The sequence below is a fragment of the Homarus americanus genome, unplaced genomic scaffold (assembly GCF_018991925.1).
Source record: "Homarus americanus isolate GMGI-L3 unplaced genomic scaffold, GMGI_Hamer_2.0 scaffold17856, whole genome shotgun sequence".
NCBI classification, from domain to species: domain Eukaryota; kingdom Metazoa; phylum Arthropoda; class Malacostraca; order Decapoda; family Nephropidae; genus Homarus; species Homarus americanus.
This window is the reverse complement of record NW_024738735.1, coordinates 1,727,872-1,745,354: the sequence shown is the minus strand read 5'-3', so window position 1 is coordinate 1,745,354 and position 17,483 is coordinate 1,727,872. Positions and strand designations below refer to the sequence as shown.

At 40.9% G+C, this 17,483-nt stretch overlaps 1 protein-coding gene across 2 annotated transcripts in view; it reads left to right on the top strand.

Annotated features, from left to right (window-relative positions):
• LOC121874344 (serine/threonine-protein phosphatase with EF-hands pef-1-like) overlaps window positions 1-17,483 on the top strand; it is a 116,433-nt gene that overhangs the window by 35,491 nt on the left and 63,459 nt on the right. The window contains exons 2-3 of one of the 2 annotated variants that reach the window (XM_042378470.1): window positions 2,658-2,810; window positions 3,113-3,466. In XM_042378470.1, coding sequence (XP_042234404.1) covers window positions 3,322-3,466 — 145 coding nt within the window. In that variant the 5' untranslated portion in view covers window positions 2,658-2,810; window positions 3,113-3,321. Of the gene's footprint in view, window positions 1-2,657; window positions 3,467-17,483 lie in introns of both variants that reach the window. The other variant, XM_042378469.1, reaches the window with a different exon arrangement.

Here is a 17,483-nt window from a genome sequence, read left to right as displayed (position 1 = left end):
CCCCTTCTCTACTCCGGCCTCATACTCACTCCCTAAAACAAACGTATCAATTACAGTGTAAATATTTCCACTAATCATACCTAACTACATTCCTCCCACCCCTACGCCAAACCCCCAACCCCCTCACGCCCCACCCCTAACCCCTCTCTGTTTATCAACATACAAGTAATTAACGTGAGAGCCTCTTCTCCCCCTCCTCCTCCTCCTCCTGATTCTACACGGAGAGACAGCAAGGATATATTTATGACCTAACATTTTATATACCACCATTTCCCTCACTATTTTCCTTTTCCTTTTATATAATTCTCATTTCCTCTTCACTCTTCCATCTATCTCCTTCTTTTCCATCTCTATCAATCTCCCATCCCATCAATCCTCTAGTTTCTTTTTTTGCAATATATCCTTCCCTCCTCTATCATAACCTTCTCCTCCAATTATATCCTTCCCTTCCCATCATCCACCTTCCTTCCTACCATCCTCAACCTGTACCACCACCCAGTCTTCCTATCCTACCCTCTATACTTCCCCTCCTATCACATTTCTCTCTTTCCCTTCCCCTTCCCTCCCTCCCCTACCTTCCTGTCTCCCTCCCTATCTCCTTCCCTATCTCCCTCCTTCCCTATCTTCCCCCTTCCCTATCTCCATTCCTCCTTTCCTCCATCCTTCCTTTAAATTCCTCTTCCATAAATCATCAATCCTCACCACGTCTCTCCTACATACTTCCCTTCATTCATTCTTCCCTCATTCATACTTCACTCATTCATACTTCCCTCATTCATACTTCCTTCATTCATACTTCCTTCATTCATACTTCCCTCATTCATACTTCCCTTCATTCATACTTCCCTCATTCATACTTCCCTTCATTCATACTTCCCTCATTCATACTTCCCTTCATTCATACTTCCCTTCATTCATACTTCCCTCATTCATACCTCCCTCATTCATACTTCCCTTCATTCATACTTCCCTTCATTCATACATTCATACTCATTTCACCTTCCCTCATTCATCACTTCCTTCATTCATACTTCCTTCATTCATCTTCCCTCATTCATACTTCCCTTCATACTTCCCTCATTCATACTTCCTTCATTCATACCCTTCATTCATCATTCATTCCCTCATTCATACTTCCCTTCATTCATACATTCATCCCTTCATTCATACTTCCCTCATTCATACCTCCCTCATTCATACTTCCCTTCATTCATACTTCCCTTCATTCATACTTTCCTCATTCATACCTCCCTCATTCATACTTCCCTTCATTCTAACTCCCATTGCATTCTTTGATGGAATTTATAGAATGTTATAATTAATTAAATGATCCTTCAGTTTTCCAATAACAAGAGGATGATAACATGGGTGGGTGGTGGGTGGGGGTGGGGGGTGGGCGTGGGGGGTGGGGGCTTGAATAGGCTCATTTTCACTTCAGATAAGATTCCAGTGACCTGTGATAGTGATGGGTTGCGTTCATGGTGGTGGTGGGTTGAGTTCATAGTGGTGGTGGTGATGGTGGGTTGGTCATGGTGGTGGTGTTGGTGGGTTGGGCTCCTGATGGTGGTGGTGGTGGTGGGTTGGTTTGTCATGGTCATGGTGGTGGTGGTGGTGGTTAGGGTCATGGTGGTGGTGGTGGGTTGGTTCATCATGGTGGTGGTGGGTTGGGCTCATGGTGGTGGTGTTGGTGGGTTGGGCTCATGATGGTGGTGGTGGTGGTGGTGGGTTGGTTCGTCATGGTGGGTGGTGAGGTGGTGGTGGTGGGTTGGGTCATGGTGGTGGTGGTGGGGTTGGGTCATGGTGGTGGTGGTGGGTTGGGTCATGGTGGTGGTGGTGGTGGGTTGGGTCATGGTGGTGGTGGTGGTAGGTTGTATTCTGAAACCTTCTATAGTTCAGCTGATCTTTTCAAGGTATAAATGACTAATAATACTAAAGTAAGTATATGATGTTTTTAAGAAGAAACATTCATAAGTTTTTCTCTACTTAAAAAATGGTAATTATTTTCATACACAAGCACGAACTCCAACCAATACACGTATGACTAAACACAAGCATATTTTCAGGCATATGTTACAATGCAAAAACAAGCAAAAATTTACACACACACACACACACACACACACACAGTATCGTACCACCTTAACCAATATATTTCTCTCCCAATCACAGATCTCCTCTACTGCTTATATCAATATTTGGCTGAATTTCATAAATGTTTAGGAGTTTCTCTATCCAATAGATTATACTTCAAGTGATCGACGACCCTTCAGGGGAACTTTTCGAGAATGTGTTATACGTATTTGAACTGGACGCTGACAATAAACAATACACCTGTAACTCACTAATCAGTTTTAGGACATTGACCATAATATTTCATTATAAAAACAGCAGCTGACGGAGATAACCGGAATTTATCCTTACAGGTGCAGGAACTACAGCATGGATAGTCGATAATATGGACGTCACAAAGGTGATAATGGTGGCCACGGCATCACCCACTCTATATTTAACAGGTATATTCACCTATGAGTCCTAAGAGGTAGCCAGAACATTAACCAGAATTCTTCCTTGCAGGTGAAGGAACCAGGAACGAATTGGACGTCACACAGATGACAATGTTGTGGGACCAAAGTATTGACTAGATTATCATTTTACAGGTGTAGCAGCTGGGGGAGAACCCATCCGTGATATGGACCCGACACAGGCGATGGTCATGGTCACTCAGGAACCAGTATTATGGCCACGGACGCCCACTTCCACCTAAACACTTCCACCCCTCATCAACAGGCAGGGGATTACCTGACCCAGAGGTAATCTTAATGAAGGTCAGCAGGTAGAGGTGGAGAGCCTCTGTGTGGCTATATAATGTGGAGGATTCACGGTATAAGACGTAGCAGTAAATCTTGGGTTCAGTGTAGCGATAAACGAGAGTAATGGAATAATTCAGAAGCTCTTATGAACTCGGTGCATGAAATTTATACCTCGATTCCTCTTTGTCTGTGAAGGCTTATTCGGCTGATATAAGTCTAGATGTGCAGTGTTATCGAGAATCCACTTTAGTTAATTGAGAGGCCAGACAATGAAAATCTAAAATATTCTTATAATTTTTCAGCCAAAAACTTTATTAAAACAAGAAAACAAAAACACACACACAAGACGAGTGTTTTATGATAATTTCACAGTGCTGAAAAACAATACAGATTTATAAACTAAAACTTAATCAATTTCAGATGAATCAGTGTATACATAAATTAAGTGAAGACAGTTATTAAAAATTCTAAACATTTCCACTGAGTACCAGAAAAAGGTTAGATAAAGAAAATGGGGTTCGGGGTGTCAAAGTGCATGTGTGCGGACGTAGGGACAGAAAAGGAGGCGGAGGGCGGCGGCGACCACGAGAAGAGGAGCAAGTTCAGCTTCTCTCCCCACAAGAAACACTCTCCCTCCATGAGCAAGGTCGAGAGAGGTGAGTACCAGCTGCTGTTATGATGACGAACGGTACTGTAGTAATTCCCTGTTATTGTGAAGAATGGGCCATCCTGGTGATATGACTAGCATGTTATTGTGACTCTGATGTTGTGGCCAGCCTGGTGTTGTGGCCAGCCTGGTGTTGTGGCCAGCCTGGTGTTGTGGCCAGCTTGGTGTTGTGGCCAGCTTGGTGTTGTGGCCAGCCTCCACTGCGTAATTATTGTGGGTAAACATGACTCGCCTCCACCAAAAGAGGATGGAGGAACTTGATCTGTGGAGTAGGTGGTGGTGTTTGTCTTAGGCCTGGAGAGGAGAGAGGGAGGGAGTGAGTTGGAAGAGAGACGGAGGAACAAGGAGAGATAGAGTCAGATTTAGAGGAAGGGAAAATTTGGGAATGAAGGAGGACTGGACGGAGAACGATGGAGACAGAGAAGAACAGAGTCAAAAGTGAAAAATACAAACAGACAGATAAAGATTCGGAGAAGGTGACAAACACGAGGTGACAGACAGACAGACAGTAGCAAGACAGGGGGAGGCTGGGTGTGTGGTCCCAGAAGAGAGGATCATTACACACTCGGGAAGGCTGCCACTGACACCTACCTCCTCTCCCTCCCTCCTCTCCCTTCCACATGTAACCTGATCCTCTTTCATCATATCTTGGGTCTCTGCTCTGTGGTGTATATATGGCAACGGTAGCAAGATTCTCAATAGTGGCTGGTATTTCTATGGCAACTGTTGCTGGTAATACCTATGATAACTATGGCAGGTAACTATATGGCTACTGTGGATATTACCTTTAACAAAATTTATATGTATATCTATGGCAACTGTGACAGGTATATTTATGGCAACTGTGGCAAGTATCTCACTGGAGACTATGGCAACTCGGAGGAGCCTTAAACCACACACTCGCTCCCCTTCTCCCCCGGGCGCCATATCAAGTCATTAATTAAGAGCTTTTCAACTAACTACCTGGTCGTATGTTACCTGTTGGTCACCACACCTTACAGTTAAGTAGCTGAGGGAGTCTCGCTCCTTAACACAATTTCAGGACCATAAAATAGAAATAAATTAACTGGAAAAAAAACTGAAGTGCGTTTGGGGATCTACTTCATTGTTTAATCGTGGATAGGTTTATTTGTTCTCAATTATATTCTTTTGTTTTCTAAAAGGTTATTGATTTGTTTCATTGTTTGTTTCATCGGTTGATTGTCTTTCATGATACGAGGTACTACAAACGAACAGCTCCACTCAATTGCTCGTATCCCGGAGTTTTTATTAAGAATGATGAGCGAATGAGAGATGGAAAATTGGAAGAGTTTTCGAGTCCCGGGTTTTGTAATCTCTCTCTCTCTCTCTCTCTCTCTCTCTCTCTCTCTCTCTCTCTCTCTCTCTCTCTCTCTCTCACGTCGCTACTGGGAGGAAAAGATGGATTTAGTCAAAGCCTTTGAAAATTACTAAATGAAAAAAAAATGTCTCACGATCTTTTGTCTTCTGTTAAGTAATGGATATAATACTAAACGTAAATATGTTGAAAGTGTTTGATGTTTGTCTAATAAAGAAGTCTGTAGAGGTAAGTAATTGAGGTAGCAAAGGTGATGTCAGTACATTTATCGGGGTAATTATTAAAAAACCAATATAATTTTTCTTTGTTATTCTCGCTGTTTTGACTTCTGCTATTCTTTAACTTCTACGTCAATATTTTTATCTCCCTTCCTCCCCCAACGTTATTGCATGTTTTTTCTTCAGTCTTTTTCTTTTATCACTTTATCCTTCTATTATCTACCTTACTTTATCTCTGTTTAATGCTATTCTCTTGCCTTCGCCCCCCGTCCTTCTCTTCTTTCTTAGTTTATTCTCGTGTTTGTTACTTCTCATATTTCTCCAATTTTATCTCTTCTCACCATCATTGAGCTCTTGGTATACGAATGGCCTTCTTTACTCCATCTCACCCACTTATTTATTGCCTTGTTTTCATCTCTCCATCATCCACCATCTTCTATTGCATTTCTCTTCCGACAATCTTCACTCTTCCTTCCATCCTTCCATCCATTTATTGATTTTTTCCGCTGTGTCTCTTCGCCGTCCACGCACGCTATTGAATATTCGTTCAATTTACTTTTCCAATATAATTTTTCTCGTTTATTGACATTTTTTTTTTCATTCCTCCTTTATCTTCATTTTCTGTTTAATCTTTCTTCTCATTTTTTGGACACGATTCTCTTCGTTGTTAATTGTCATGTTCTCATCTCTGCAATATCCACATCTATTAAATTTTGATTCATTTTTAACTCTATTTCCCTCTTACTTATTTACTATCATATTTTCCTCTCTTCATCATCCACTCTCCCACTCAATTTTCTTTCTTTGATCTTTATAATTCCCTCTTACTAATTTATCGCCTTTTTTCCATCCACACCTTATATTAAATTATCCTTCGTTCGACCTTTAAAATTTTTCCCTCCTACTCGTTTATTATCATGTTTTCGTATCTCCATCATCTACGTATTTGGATTTCCCTCACTGGGTGTTCTGCCTCCACCTCTTGTTCTCCGATAAAACAGTAAGTCTCTCAAGCACATGCGATATGATTGTGGTGGAAGTTCTCACGGCACAGCGGGCAGAGACACTAAGCTGTATTGTTAATTATAATTGATCTATGATATTAAAATCTCTTTAGTATTAAATTCTATGTAATTTAATGTAATCTTCATGAACATTTTCACACGTTTGTTACTGGTAGTTAATTGCCTTGTTTGATTCGGTATTGTTCGCTATTTAGCACTGATGATGGGGATGATATTACCGTAAAACATCTGATATCAGGAAAGAATTATAGTTTGTTCTTGATGTTAGATGTTAATAATACATCTAAATTCAACTTGTGAATTTAATAGGAAGTCATGAGAATCAAAACTACGGTAGATGTCCTGTGTTGTTTATCTCTGTGATGTGGCTCACCCTTCAACTCTTCTTCCAACACTAATTTAACATTGATTTCCTCCTTCTTCTTTAACACTTCAAACTGCTACATCACTCCATCGTCTCTTCATTTCTTCAACTCTTTCTCAACACTTCAACTGCACCTAAACAATTATTTGTCAATACTTCTCCGACACTTCAACACTTCTTTAACACTTCACCACTAACTAGCACTCGTGTAACTGGTTCTCCAACACAACTCTTACCCCACACCCAGATCAGAGATAACTTACGACCCTCCAACACTCACCAATAATACACTACAGGAACATCACTCCAACACTTAAATATTCTCAAAAGGAAAATACAATCCCCAACAGTACCCCGAACATTAATATAAACTTTCTTTCAGTCACTTCGTCAACACTGTTCCAATTCTACTTCAACACTTCCCCAACACTACTCCATCACTCCTTCAACAGGGGCCTAAAAAAGAACAAACCTGCATCACCTGGCCACTTGTACCTATACCTTTTTCCTCAGGCACAATTGCTTCCTCTTCCTCCTCCCTCCCCACTGGCACTCCTGTATACAAGAGGCACTCAATGTCAAGTGGACGAGGAAGAAATAAAAGAAAGAAGAAGGAAGGACGGGAGGAGGAATGAGGGAGAGAGGGGGAGAGTGAAGGAGAGAGGGTGGGAGGGAGAACGGAAAGTGGAAGGTGAGAGATAGAATTTCATAGAGAGGGACAGAGGGAAGAGAGGGATGGAAATAAGGAAGCTATATCCTGGGTTCATGTCCAGGTCCGGACACAAGTGAGAAGGGTGCGTACCTCTTACAGTTATGTCCTGGGTGCGTTTCCTCGTCAAGACACTTAAAAAGGGGTACGTATTTCTCACTAATACGTCCTGGGTTCTAGTCTAGATATCCAGCAAGACAAGGATTGTCATCTTGAATATTTTAACAAACACAAATACAGCCCACCATGTACCCCCACTCAGCCTCATAAAGGTTGGTACAATAAGTCTTTTCTCCCTTAATTGGGGATTTATTGGAGGCATCTAGTTACAGGAGAGTTCTCGAGGAAATATTTAAAGACTTTTGTATTTTCATTTTTACTTGTTTAGGTGAGGTATTTCAGCTCCAGGGAGGGTAAACCTTGGGAAGTGAGTCGAGTATACATATAGCCTGTGTACCCACAAGGCCAATTTTGGTCGGGGTACATATGCGCAGTGAGCAGCAGCGTGCGATACTGAGAACAAGCCAAAGACCGTTCGCTTAGGTTAGGTTAGGCGAACTAAAATTATTTCAGTTCCTTCATACACAAGTTCTGTCTACCAGTCTCTCCAGCACCCAGGTCGTAGCCACAGCCCAAACCTCATAGAGTCGTGGCCAAGATGTCGTTGTCGTCACTCTAGGCGACCGAGTAACAAAAAGCCAGTCTGATGGGCCATTACCACCTAGCCACCACCCTCCCTCTCCCCACCAGTTGCCTCCAGGGGATGTGATTACAACATTAACTAGTGGGGACTGGTGGAGAATCGGTGGGGGAGTGATGGAGCTGGTTGGGATTGGTAGGGATGTGGGACTCGCAGGAAATTGGTGGTGGTTGGTGGGTGTTGATGGTGTGGAGAGGGACTGACCGTATCTCACCTGATTCCCTTTGACCTGTATCCTAATTGACTCACTCTGACCTTACGTCACCTGATTCAGTATAACTTTATCCCATTTGCCTCAATCCGGCGTTATCCCACTTGACTTGACCCAATCTGACTGAAATCCATTTTTGCACCTTGACCTGACACAGAGTCGGCCCTGATAAAAATTGATTCGACACAAGACTCGGTCCCAGGGGGCAGATTTTCACAATAGGAAGAGGGAAAGCTGTGGGGAATGAGATTGAGGGGAAGGAAAGAAGGTGGGTGAGGGAAGGCGGGATGGAAAGGGTGATGGGAAAGGGAAAGAGGGGAAATGAAAAGTGAGGGGGGGATAGGGAGGAGGTGAGGGAGGAATAGGGATGAGGTGAGGGAGGAATAGGGAGGAGGTGAGGGAGGAATAGAGAGGAGGTGAGGGAGGAATAGGGAGGAGGTGAGGGAGGAATAGGGATGAGGTGAGGGGGATAGGGAGGAGGTAAGGGGGGAAATGGAAAGTAAAGAGGAATGTGGGGGTAGAGGTAGGAGAAGGAAATAGAGTAATCAGGAAGAGGTGAATGGGAGAAGGAGGAAGAGGAAATGAGGGGAAATAAGGGAGGGAAATGAGGCAGGGTAGGTAAGTTGAAAGAGGCTTTAAATTTCTGCTAACTCCCCTCACGACTCCCCTCTCCTCCCTCGCAACACGGGCTCTACCTCCCCCATAAACACAAGCTAATGATAATGATGATACGGTGACGATGAAAAACTTTCCCCCTAATTATGATAGAGACCTGATGGCTTCCTCAACTGCTTCCGTCATTATTTTTTTCATCTTAAAGCGATTTCACTAATGGAACGATGCCAGCCTTTATTTCCACGCCTTACATTTCGGTATGAATAAATTAAGTAGTCTTATTTATCTGTCTGTCTGTCTGTTGGATTCTTTAGTTTAAATATACATTAATGGTGATTTTATTTATCTCTCTCCATGCTCTCTGAACAAGAATGATGAAAGACAATAGACCTTACATCTAGGAGGAGAACACTTACACCTGAGAAAACACCGATGAAAATTTTTTAAACACACACACACACACACGCACACTAATGCAACTGAACAAGAGACGCACCTTAAGAGGGAAGTAAAAGCCAAGCCACAATAAACAAGTAAGGGAGGGGAGGGGAGGTGGAGTACAAGTGGGTCCATCTCCGGTCTGGTACACTCTGCTGAGCCTCACTTCCCCTCGTTCAGGGTCAGGCATGCTTCAAGTCGCTTCCTGGGAAATACCTCAAGAGAATGTAAACGCTTCCAACTGCATAAGTGAGGAGCTTAAGATGTAGAACACGATAAATGATAAAAAGGCTTGAGATGTGTTTGTTATGCTATTACATTTATCTTACTATTGATGAACGTGAACTGTTCTTTGACGTTTTTTTTTATATCTCTTATTTTCGCTTGTCTGATTCTCGCCCAGAGCGCCTCAAATGCACTCAAAATATTTCAGTATTGCTTCATAGGAGTATACTCCATGCCTTCCAATATCGCAATGACTGTGTTATTCTTAGAAATTTCGATTATTATTCAATCTAGTGTGAGTAGTAGATAATAACAACTTTTAACCTTAATATATACTCGTACAGCCTTCTATTGAGAGAAGACGTAGCCTTATCATATTTATATTTATATAATTCATATAACTAAAGAATTTTTTTTACTCTTACTAATAAAAACCTAAAAAAAATCAGTAGTCAATAGTCAGTAGAAAACAAAGTCAAACATCTAGTTGAGTCGTCAGGTGAGGCTCAGGTTAATTACCTTCTTCACTGCCACCCACAACACATCATCATCAGCCAGGACCTGTGACCACTGACGTCAGCTACTGGACGGCCTCGGACCTCCTCGCTGTATTCACCAACTCTCATTTATCTCCTGTGTGGCTCTTCTCTCTCTCCCTCGACCGGACTGTCATAAATCTTCACCGGTCTCTCATCACTCAAGCAACATCATCTCTGCAACCTCTCATCACTCACTCTTTCCACTCTCTTTTCTCTTTCTGTTCTTCTTCTTCATATATCATCTCCTCATCCTTTACATCTTCTTCATTCAAACAATATGACGCGGGTTACTCACTACCCTGGCTCTTATTACTTCCTCCATGGTCTCCACAGTATAAAATCTTTACGGAAGAGGTGCAGTAAGTTCCTTCCCTAGTTAATGTTTCTTGCATTTTCTACCTTCCTTCACAAAGTGGCTTGAAAATATCTCCACATATCTTCCGTGCATCATTATCCTCTCAGTTACCCTTCTTCTGATGCCATACTTACAGCTACAAACGCTCTTAATGTAGACGTTTTTCTTCTCCATACTAATATTACACTCAGACTTCCTGGTGTAAAAAAATATATGAATCCACTTTTACTTGCCTCTATAAAGATTTTTTTTTATTTAATATCAATCTCTTTGACGTTCTTATAATGCCTAGTAGACTGAGTTACATTTTCTAGAGTAACCTTTTTCAACAATCAGTATATCTACATCGACTGGTTACCATATTGTTTCTCTCCTTCAACACCTTGCTCCTTGCCTTACCCATCACATCTACAGACATCAAGAGAATGACTGCTTCCCCATCATTCCCCACAAATATAATAGACACCGCACTCACTGGCGTCCATCAGGTGTCTAGAAACTAAATATATATGAAGTTTGATGATTATTTTTTTACTGGAATTAGCCCACCCGGACACAGGTCACTGACCCACATCGGGCCTGGGGAGTGAAAATGTACTACTACTATTACTACTACTACTACTACTACTACTACTACTACAAATAATAATAATAATAATAATAATAATAATAATAATAATAATAATAATAATAATAATAATAATAAAATGCCCACAAGTACTTTAGCTATTGTGAGGAAACCATTTGTAAACAGAAAAACGGACGGACGAAGGAACAGACAGACGGATGGGGAAGCAGACAAACGATGGCTATACCCCTTAAAACCCTTTGTTCGGGAGGAGACTAGACTCTGCAGGGGGAGAAGTAGGTACATGACTTCAATAATGGCTGTTGTTGCTGTTGTTTTAATGTCTTCAGGTGCTCTTACTGCCAACGTCTTCAAGGATCGCCCACAGGTCTTAGTTTGGACAACAACAACAACACTTTAAAAAAACAACTAAAATTAGATCTATTTCAGTCATTTGGTGTGTGTTTCCCCCCTCACGCTGCAGTAGGAAGGAGCTATTTTTCATGACCTGATTCATACGTTCTAATTTGCATTCAGAATGGATTTTAAAAATACTCTCTCTCTCTCTCATAATAACACCTCCTCCTCGTTACCAGGACTGACAGCTTCCTACCATCCGTCTTATAATTTGCCGTCGACGAGTTTCAGATATTATATAGGAGCCTCGCACCGACAGAACCACAGAACATCATCTGGAACCATAGAACACCAGCAAGAACCACAGAACACCATCAAGAACCACAGAACATCATCTAGAACCATAGAACACCAGCAAGAACCACAGAGCACCATCAAGAACCACAGAACACCACCAAGAACCACAGAACACTAGCAAATGAGACGTAAGCACCACAGAACAACATCGAGAACCACAGAACATCATCTAGAACCACAGAACATCATCTGGAACCATAGAACACCAGCAAGAACCACAGAACACCATCAAGAACCACAGAACATCATCTAGAACCATAGAACACCAGCAAGAACCACAGAGCACCATCAAGAACCACAGAACACCACCAAGAACCACAGAACACTAGCAAATGAGACGTAAGCACCACAGAACAACATCGAGAACCACAGAACATCTCGATTCCCCAGTAAAGAGGTGGTAGGGACGGGACCAAGCTCACAGGATGGTTGTGTAAAACTGTCTATAAAATATTCTGAGGATTTTCTTCCTTTTGTTCGTTATAAAGCTACAGTTCCTGGAATTTAGTTATAATAAAACTCTGAGAGAGTCTTTTGCTTTCCGCTTTTGTTCTGCCTCGTATTTATTCCTTTGTAGTTTTGGAATATTTAATATGTTCCTGTTTATTTTATTTTATTTGGTTTTATTTCTTGTTACCTTTGGTCTATTTTACATTTTATTGTTATTTATCATTACTGTTTATCAAGTTGAGAACCTTTGGTATAAATTAATTACCTAAAATCACTTACTCGAATTTTGTTTTTGCGATCAGTCTCTCGTTAGTATTCTTAAAGCTTCTTGCGTCAAAATTTTCTATCCTAACTAGAGACAACATATGACTAACTCCCCTTAAACTACGACAGGTAAAGATACTGCCTTAAGGAAAATCGTTATCACAGGTAGATTACCTCGCCTTTATGGTGTTGTCAATGAATGCAAATGAGCTTTTCCTGTACATTATAAATCTTGTACCGTTATTGTTGTTTCTCAGTCGTCTTTTAAGTTAGAATACATTTCAAAAATTTTATATCGAATCCAAGTTAAGCGAATGTAGCCAGGTGAAACACAGTCATGATTACAGAGCCAGAAGATATAGGAGTGATGAGGCGTTAAGATCTGAAAGTGATCTCACCTGGTGGTGGGGGAGGTGGGGGCTGAGGAGGGAGGTGGGGGCTGAGGGGGGAGGTGGGGCTGAGGGGGTAGGTGTGGGCTGAGGGGGGAGATGGGGGCTGAGGAGGGAGGTGGGGCTGAGGAGAGGAGCAGAGGCGATGCGTGACTACTGCTGCCTAGACGACCAATGATGGCGACAATCCTTGGTAGTTTCACATTCCGTTCAACTGTACAGAGAAATAATCAGGACAACAACAACAACAACAACAACAACAACAATAACAATAATAATAATAATAATAATAATAATAATAATAATAATAATAAATATAATTGAAGAAAAAAACATGACTCAGAGGTGTGTTATTGGAGGGAGAAGCAAGAACTAAGATAGAAAAATGGGAAAACACACACACACACACACACACACACACACACACACACACACACAAAACCCCTTAGCTCATATACAAAACATTAATATCCGCTAACTTTGTTTACTGAATGCAACATTGTTAAGGGAGAAAGTGGAGGTTAATGGTATGAGATGGTGTGCCAAGAGACGCTGAAGAGGGAGGGTGACGAGGAGAAAAGACAATAAAGAGACGGAGACAAGAGAAGGGACAATAAAGAGAGGGAGGGGAGAAACACTGGTGACTGAGACAAAGTAGAGAGAGAGAGAGAGAGAGACAGGGGGTGGAGGGAGGGGGTGGTTTCCCTTACATCCTACCTACCTGCCTGGGTGTTGAGATAATTCAAGGTACACACGAAGCTAGACCAGAACTTCACCCCAGAACTGTATCTTCACCAAACTGAAATTCAATATTATGACCTGAACACACACACACAATCACACACACACAATCACACACACACACACACACACACACTTACACACAATCACATATAAAACACATTCAGAAAACACTCACAAAAAGCAATCACTGTCAGTAGCGCTGCGGTCGTTGACAGAATAAATGGATATTGAAGGTTTTCTATATATATGAAAATCCTTCCATTTTCCACCTCAGCGGTTCTACTCATTTCCGATTCTAGGGTTCATATGAGTCAGGGTTCAGAGTCGGTACCATACAGTTTTGGTCACCTTAGTGTTGTGTGTCTGTTGAAAGAAGACTTTGTAGTATGTAGATGGACCTAAAATTCAGCATCATGCATACTATAAACCCCTGATTTATTTGTGTATGTTAGGGCTCGTTCACACTGAGGCAGGAAGCAGACATATTCTGAGGCAAATTTCCCGAAACAGACAATATGTGACACCTCGCAGTCTTTCTAGGGAGAGGAAAACTGTCTTCCATCTAGGATAAAATTGTAAAGATTCGAATTTGATGTGATTCGAATAGAGTGTGAGATATGTGTTTTGAACCTGACTCACTCGTTCGGACAATTTGTTTCAGATTTTGTCCGTTACGGCCTTTAAGCTTCGGGGGTGTAAAGTTGGCTTAATATGGACTTTTTACACCCATTGGTAGTGTACAAATGCCATCTTCACTCACACACACACACACACACACACACACACACACACAGTATTCCTAAAACAGTGTCGTGCCAACTTCAATTTGTTTTCTGCAGCATTTATAAAACAATGGCGTACCATAAATTGACACCAACTTAGCAATATTTTCATTGATCTAGTACACCATGAACTGTCACAACATGGTGGGAATAACAGAATATAGCTGACAGTGACGAAACAAAGTTAACAGCCACAATGTTATGCATGGCAGTGAAAATGTGCCCCACAGAATTGACAGATTACTCCAGAGTAACAAAAAAGTCGCAGTAACCGAGTTACTTTCTATAAATAGAACAGCTGTAATGCGACCCATGGCTGGAGAGGGAGGAATGGAGGGAGGGGGGGAGGTCGGAAGAGAGGGGGAGGGAGGAAGGGATGGAGGGAAGGGGTGATTGTGGGGACAGGATATTGATCTGATCATTACCGGTTAACAACGACCTAACGGAAAGGTCGCCCATCTCCACACAGGCCAATCAACAACGCATTTCATATCACTTAAAGGTTCCCCGAAGTCTTGCTAATAGTGTTATTTTTAAGGGTTTTTTATTTAATGGAGAAATTTTAAAGTTTTTTTCCTTTTTGTTTTAGTATGGTTCTTAAGTGTATATATATATATATATATATATATATATATATATATATATATATATATATATATATATATATATATATATATATATATATATATATATATATATATATATATATATATATATATATATATATATATATATATATAATTTTTTTTTTTTTTTTTTTTAAAGAACTTTGGATAAATTCTAAGTGGTTTGTCATGTATGTTTTAATAAGTACTTGATTGAGGATACAAATATAAACTTATTTTTGAATGCTTTTTTTTATGAATTTTAAATGGTTCTAAATTATTTTAGAATTTTTTTAAATATTAATTTTCAAGTCCTTTAAATTTTTTTAAGGTGTTTTAAGATAGCACACAAGAGTTTTAAAAGACTCAGGCGCTTTAAGGGGTTTTAGTCGTTCAGAAGATTCCACAGATATATAACCATCCGATATAACCTTTCGCGACCAATGGGATTAATGCGCGTGACTTCTCCCCTTCGTCCTGTCTTCCACGAGCTGCTGGGTGTACAGTCCGCGAGGGGTACTTGTTTATTGAGGTGGAATAGAAATATATAAACCCACAGATATTTTGGACGGATAGAAAGGTGACGCGGGGATGTTTTCAGGTGAGTCGAGCAGGTGGGGGAATGATGGTAGTGAGTATGTATATATATACAGTATATATATATATATATATATATATATATATATATATATATATATATATATATATATATATAGAGAGAGAGAGAGAGATGAATTATTACCAAACTGCATCTCCCTGGACCCAGAGAGGTAACCCCAGAGGTTACCTACATTGATGATGTCAGATGTGACATTTAAAACTTGAAGACGTAAGACATCTCCTCCTTCAGCCGCATGACACACAGAGATAGCAGAAACCTGAAGAGTTTAGCCCCAGGATGTGTCATAGGAGGGTGCACGGACTTAGTGGCACATCCTCGCACCATATTCAGCCACATCCCTCACCACCACCTCCTCTCTCTACCCCCCACCTTTTACCCTCACACCATTCGCACAAAGTAATGGCCTCCTCTGTAGGACAATGGCAGACGTAATTCAAGTCCACAAGAGAAAAAGAGTTGGACAAAGCTCGGCAATAACGGTTTGTTGCCACTGTCATCCATAACCGATAAAGTTTTGAGAGAAGTCCATGCTTATACAAATAAATAACTGCAATCTATTTTTATTTCCAAACGGAAAAGTAAAAAAAAAAAATGTAGTTTATCAAACAACTCCTTGAGGCCACATCATCCTGAGGTTGGGTATGTTTACCGCCCAGGTCATGCTGATCACCTGGCAACTGGACGAAAATGAATGTCTGAGGACAACAGAAGTGGTTGTTCTGGAGGTGAAATATAATCGGGGCCAAAGCAGCAAAGTCACGCAAGAAACAGATTCACTCACGTCTAGAATATGTACAGCTCCATTGAATACCTTAACCCCCCAACCCCACAACCCCCCACCCATGTTAGGGAGCCTCACTGTCTTGTACTCTTCCCCTCGCCCTCCAGACGACCAAGAGTGAGAGAGTTTAAGGAACAAGAACTTATCCAGGAAGATGTGTGAAAGATTAGCAAAACATATGAATTCCGATCCTGACAAATATTAAAATAGCATTGCCAAACAAACATGTAATAATGAATAAAGAATTTCTTCACCACATAAAGTTTCAAACTCACTTGGTAAAGGAAAACTATATCCAGAGTCCTAGAAATAACAGAGAATAGGAAAGAATTAAGGTGGTATAGCAATTTTAGTTAATAAAGTAGATAGTGAGGAGCCCTGCCTTCTCCCCGTGGTATAGGATTTGTCTTTAGAATAGTGTTAGAGACGAGATAAATAGAGAAAAGGAAAGAGAGAGAAGAGAGAGAGAGAGAGAGAGAGAGAGAGAGAGAGAGAGAGAGAGAGAGAGAGAGAGAGAGAGAGGTAAATACACCACCGGGTGAATAACAGAGACCAATGAGAATCAACAGAAACACACTAAGCCGAGATGAAGGTAAATAAACACTAATGAAAGCCTCTGCCACACTCACTGTAATTATCTCTCACCTTGTTTACTGACACACACACACACTACCCACTAATAAACTAAATCACTATGTGTCTTTATCCCAAGCTGTAATTACCTTAATACCACACCTACACCTCCAGACAATTTAATGGACAAAAGATGAATTACCTTTTTCGTCTCGGTAGTCAGGTCAGAGGGTAAGGTGACCCAACCTTCTCACCTGGTTACAAATCTTCTTATTTACAAAATTGTCCAGTTTGTACATGCCATTACCTAATACCTGACCATTGTGGACCTGATCTGACCCTCCTCTGTATATATACACCTTGTTTTGTACTTCTCCTTAGATCAAGAGGTAATGAGATGAGAGCTCGTGAATAGAGTCAATTCTGGTGGACACAATGTAAACAGGATGAGGAGTTGCCACAGAGACAAGGACAACACCGCCATACGGGGATGTTAGACAATCAGATCAACATACAGGGACAATAGATAATCAGGTGAATATATAGGGACACAAGACAATCAGATGAATATACAGATACCAAATAGTCAGGTGAATATATAGACACCAAATAATCAGGTGAATATACAGGAACATCAATTAATCAGATGAATATACATGGACACCAGAAAATCAGATGAATATATAGGGACAAAAAACAATCAGAGGGGTATACAAGGACACCAGACAATCAGATGAATAAATGTACACAGGACAATCAGATGAACATATAAGGACACC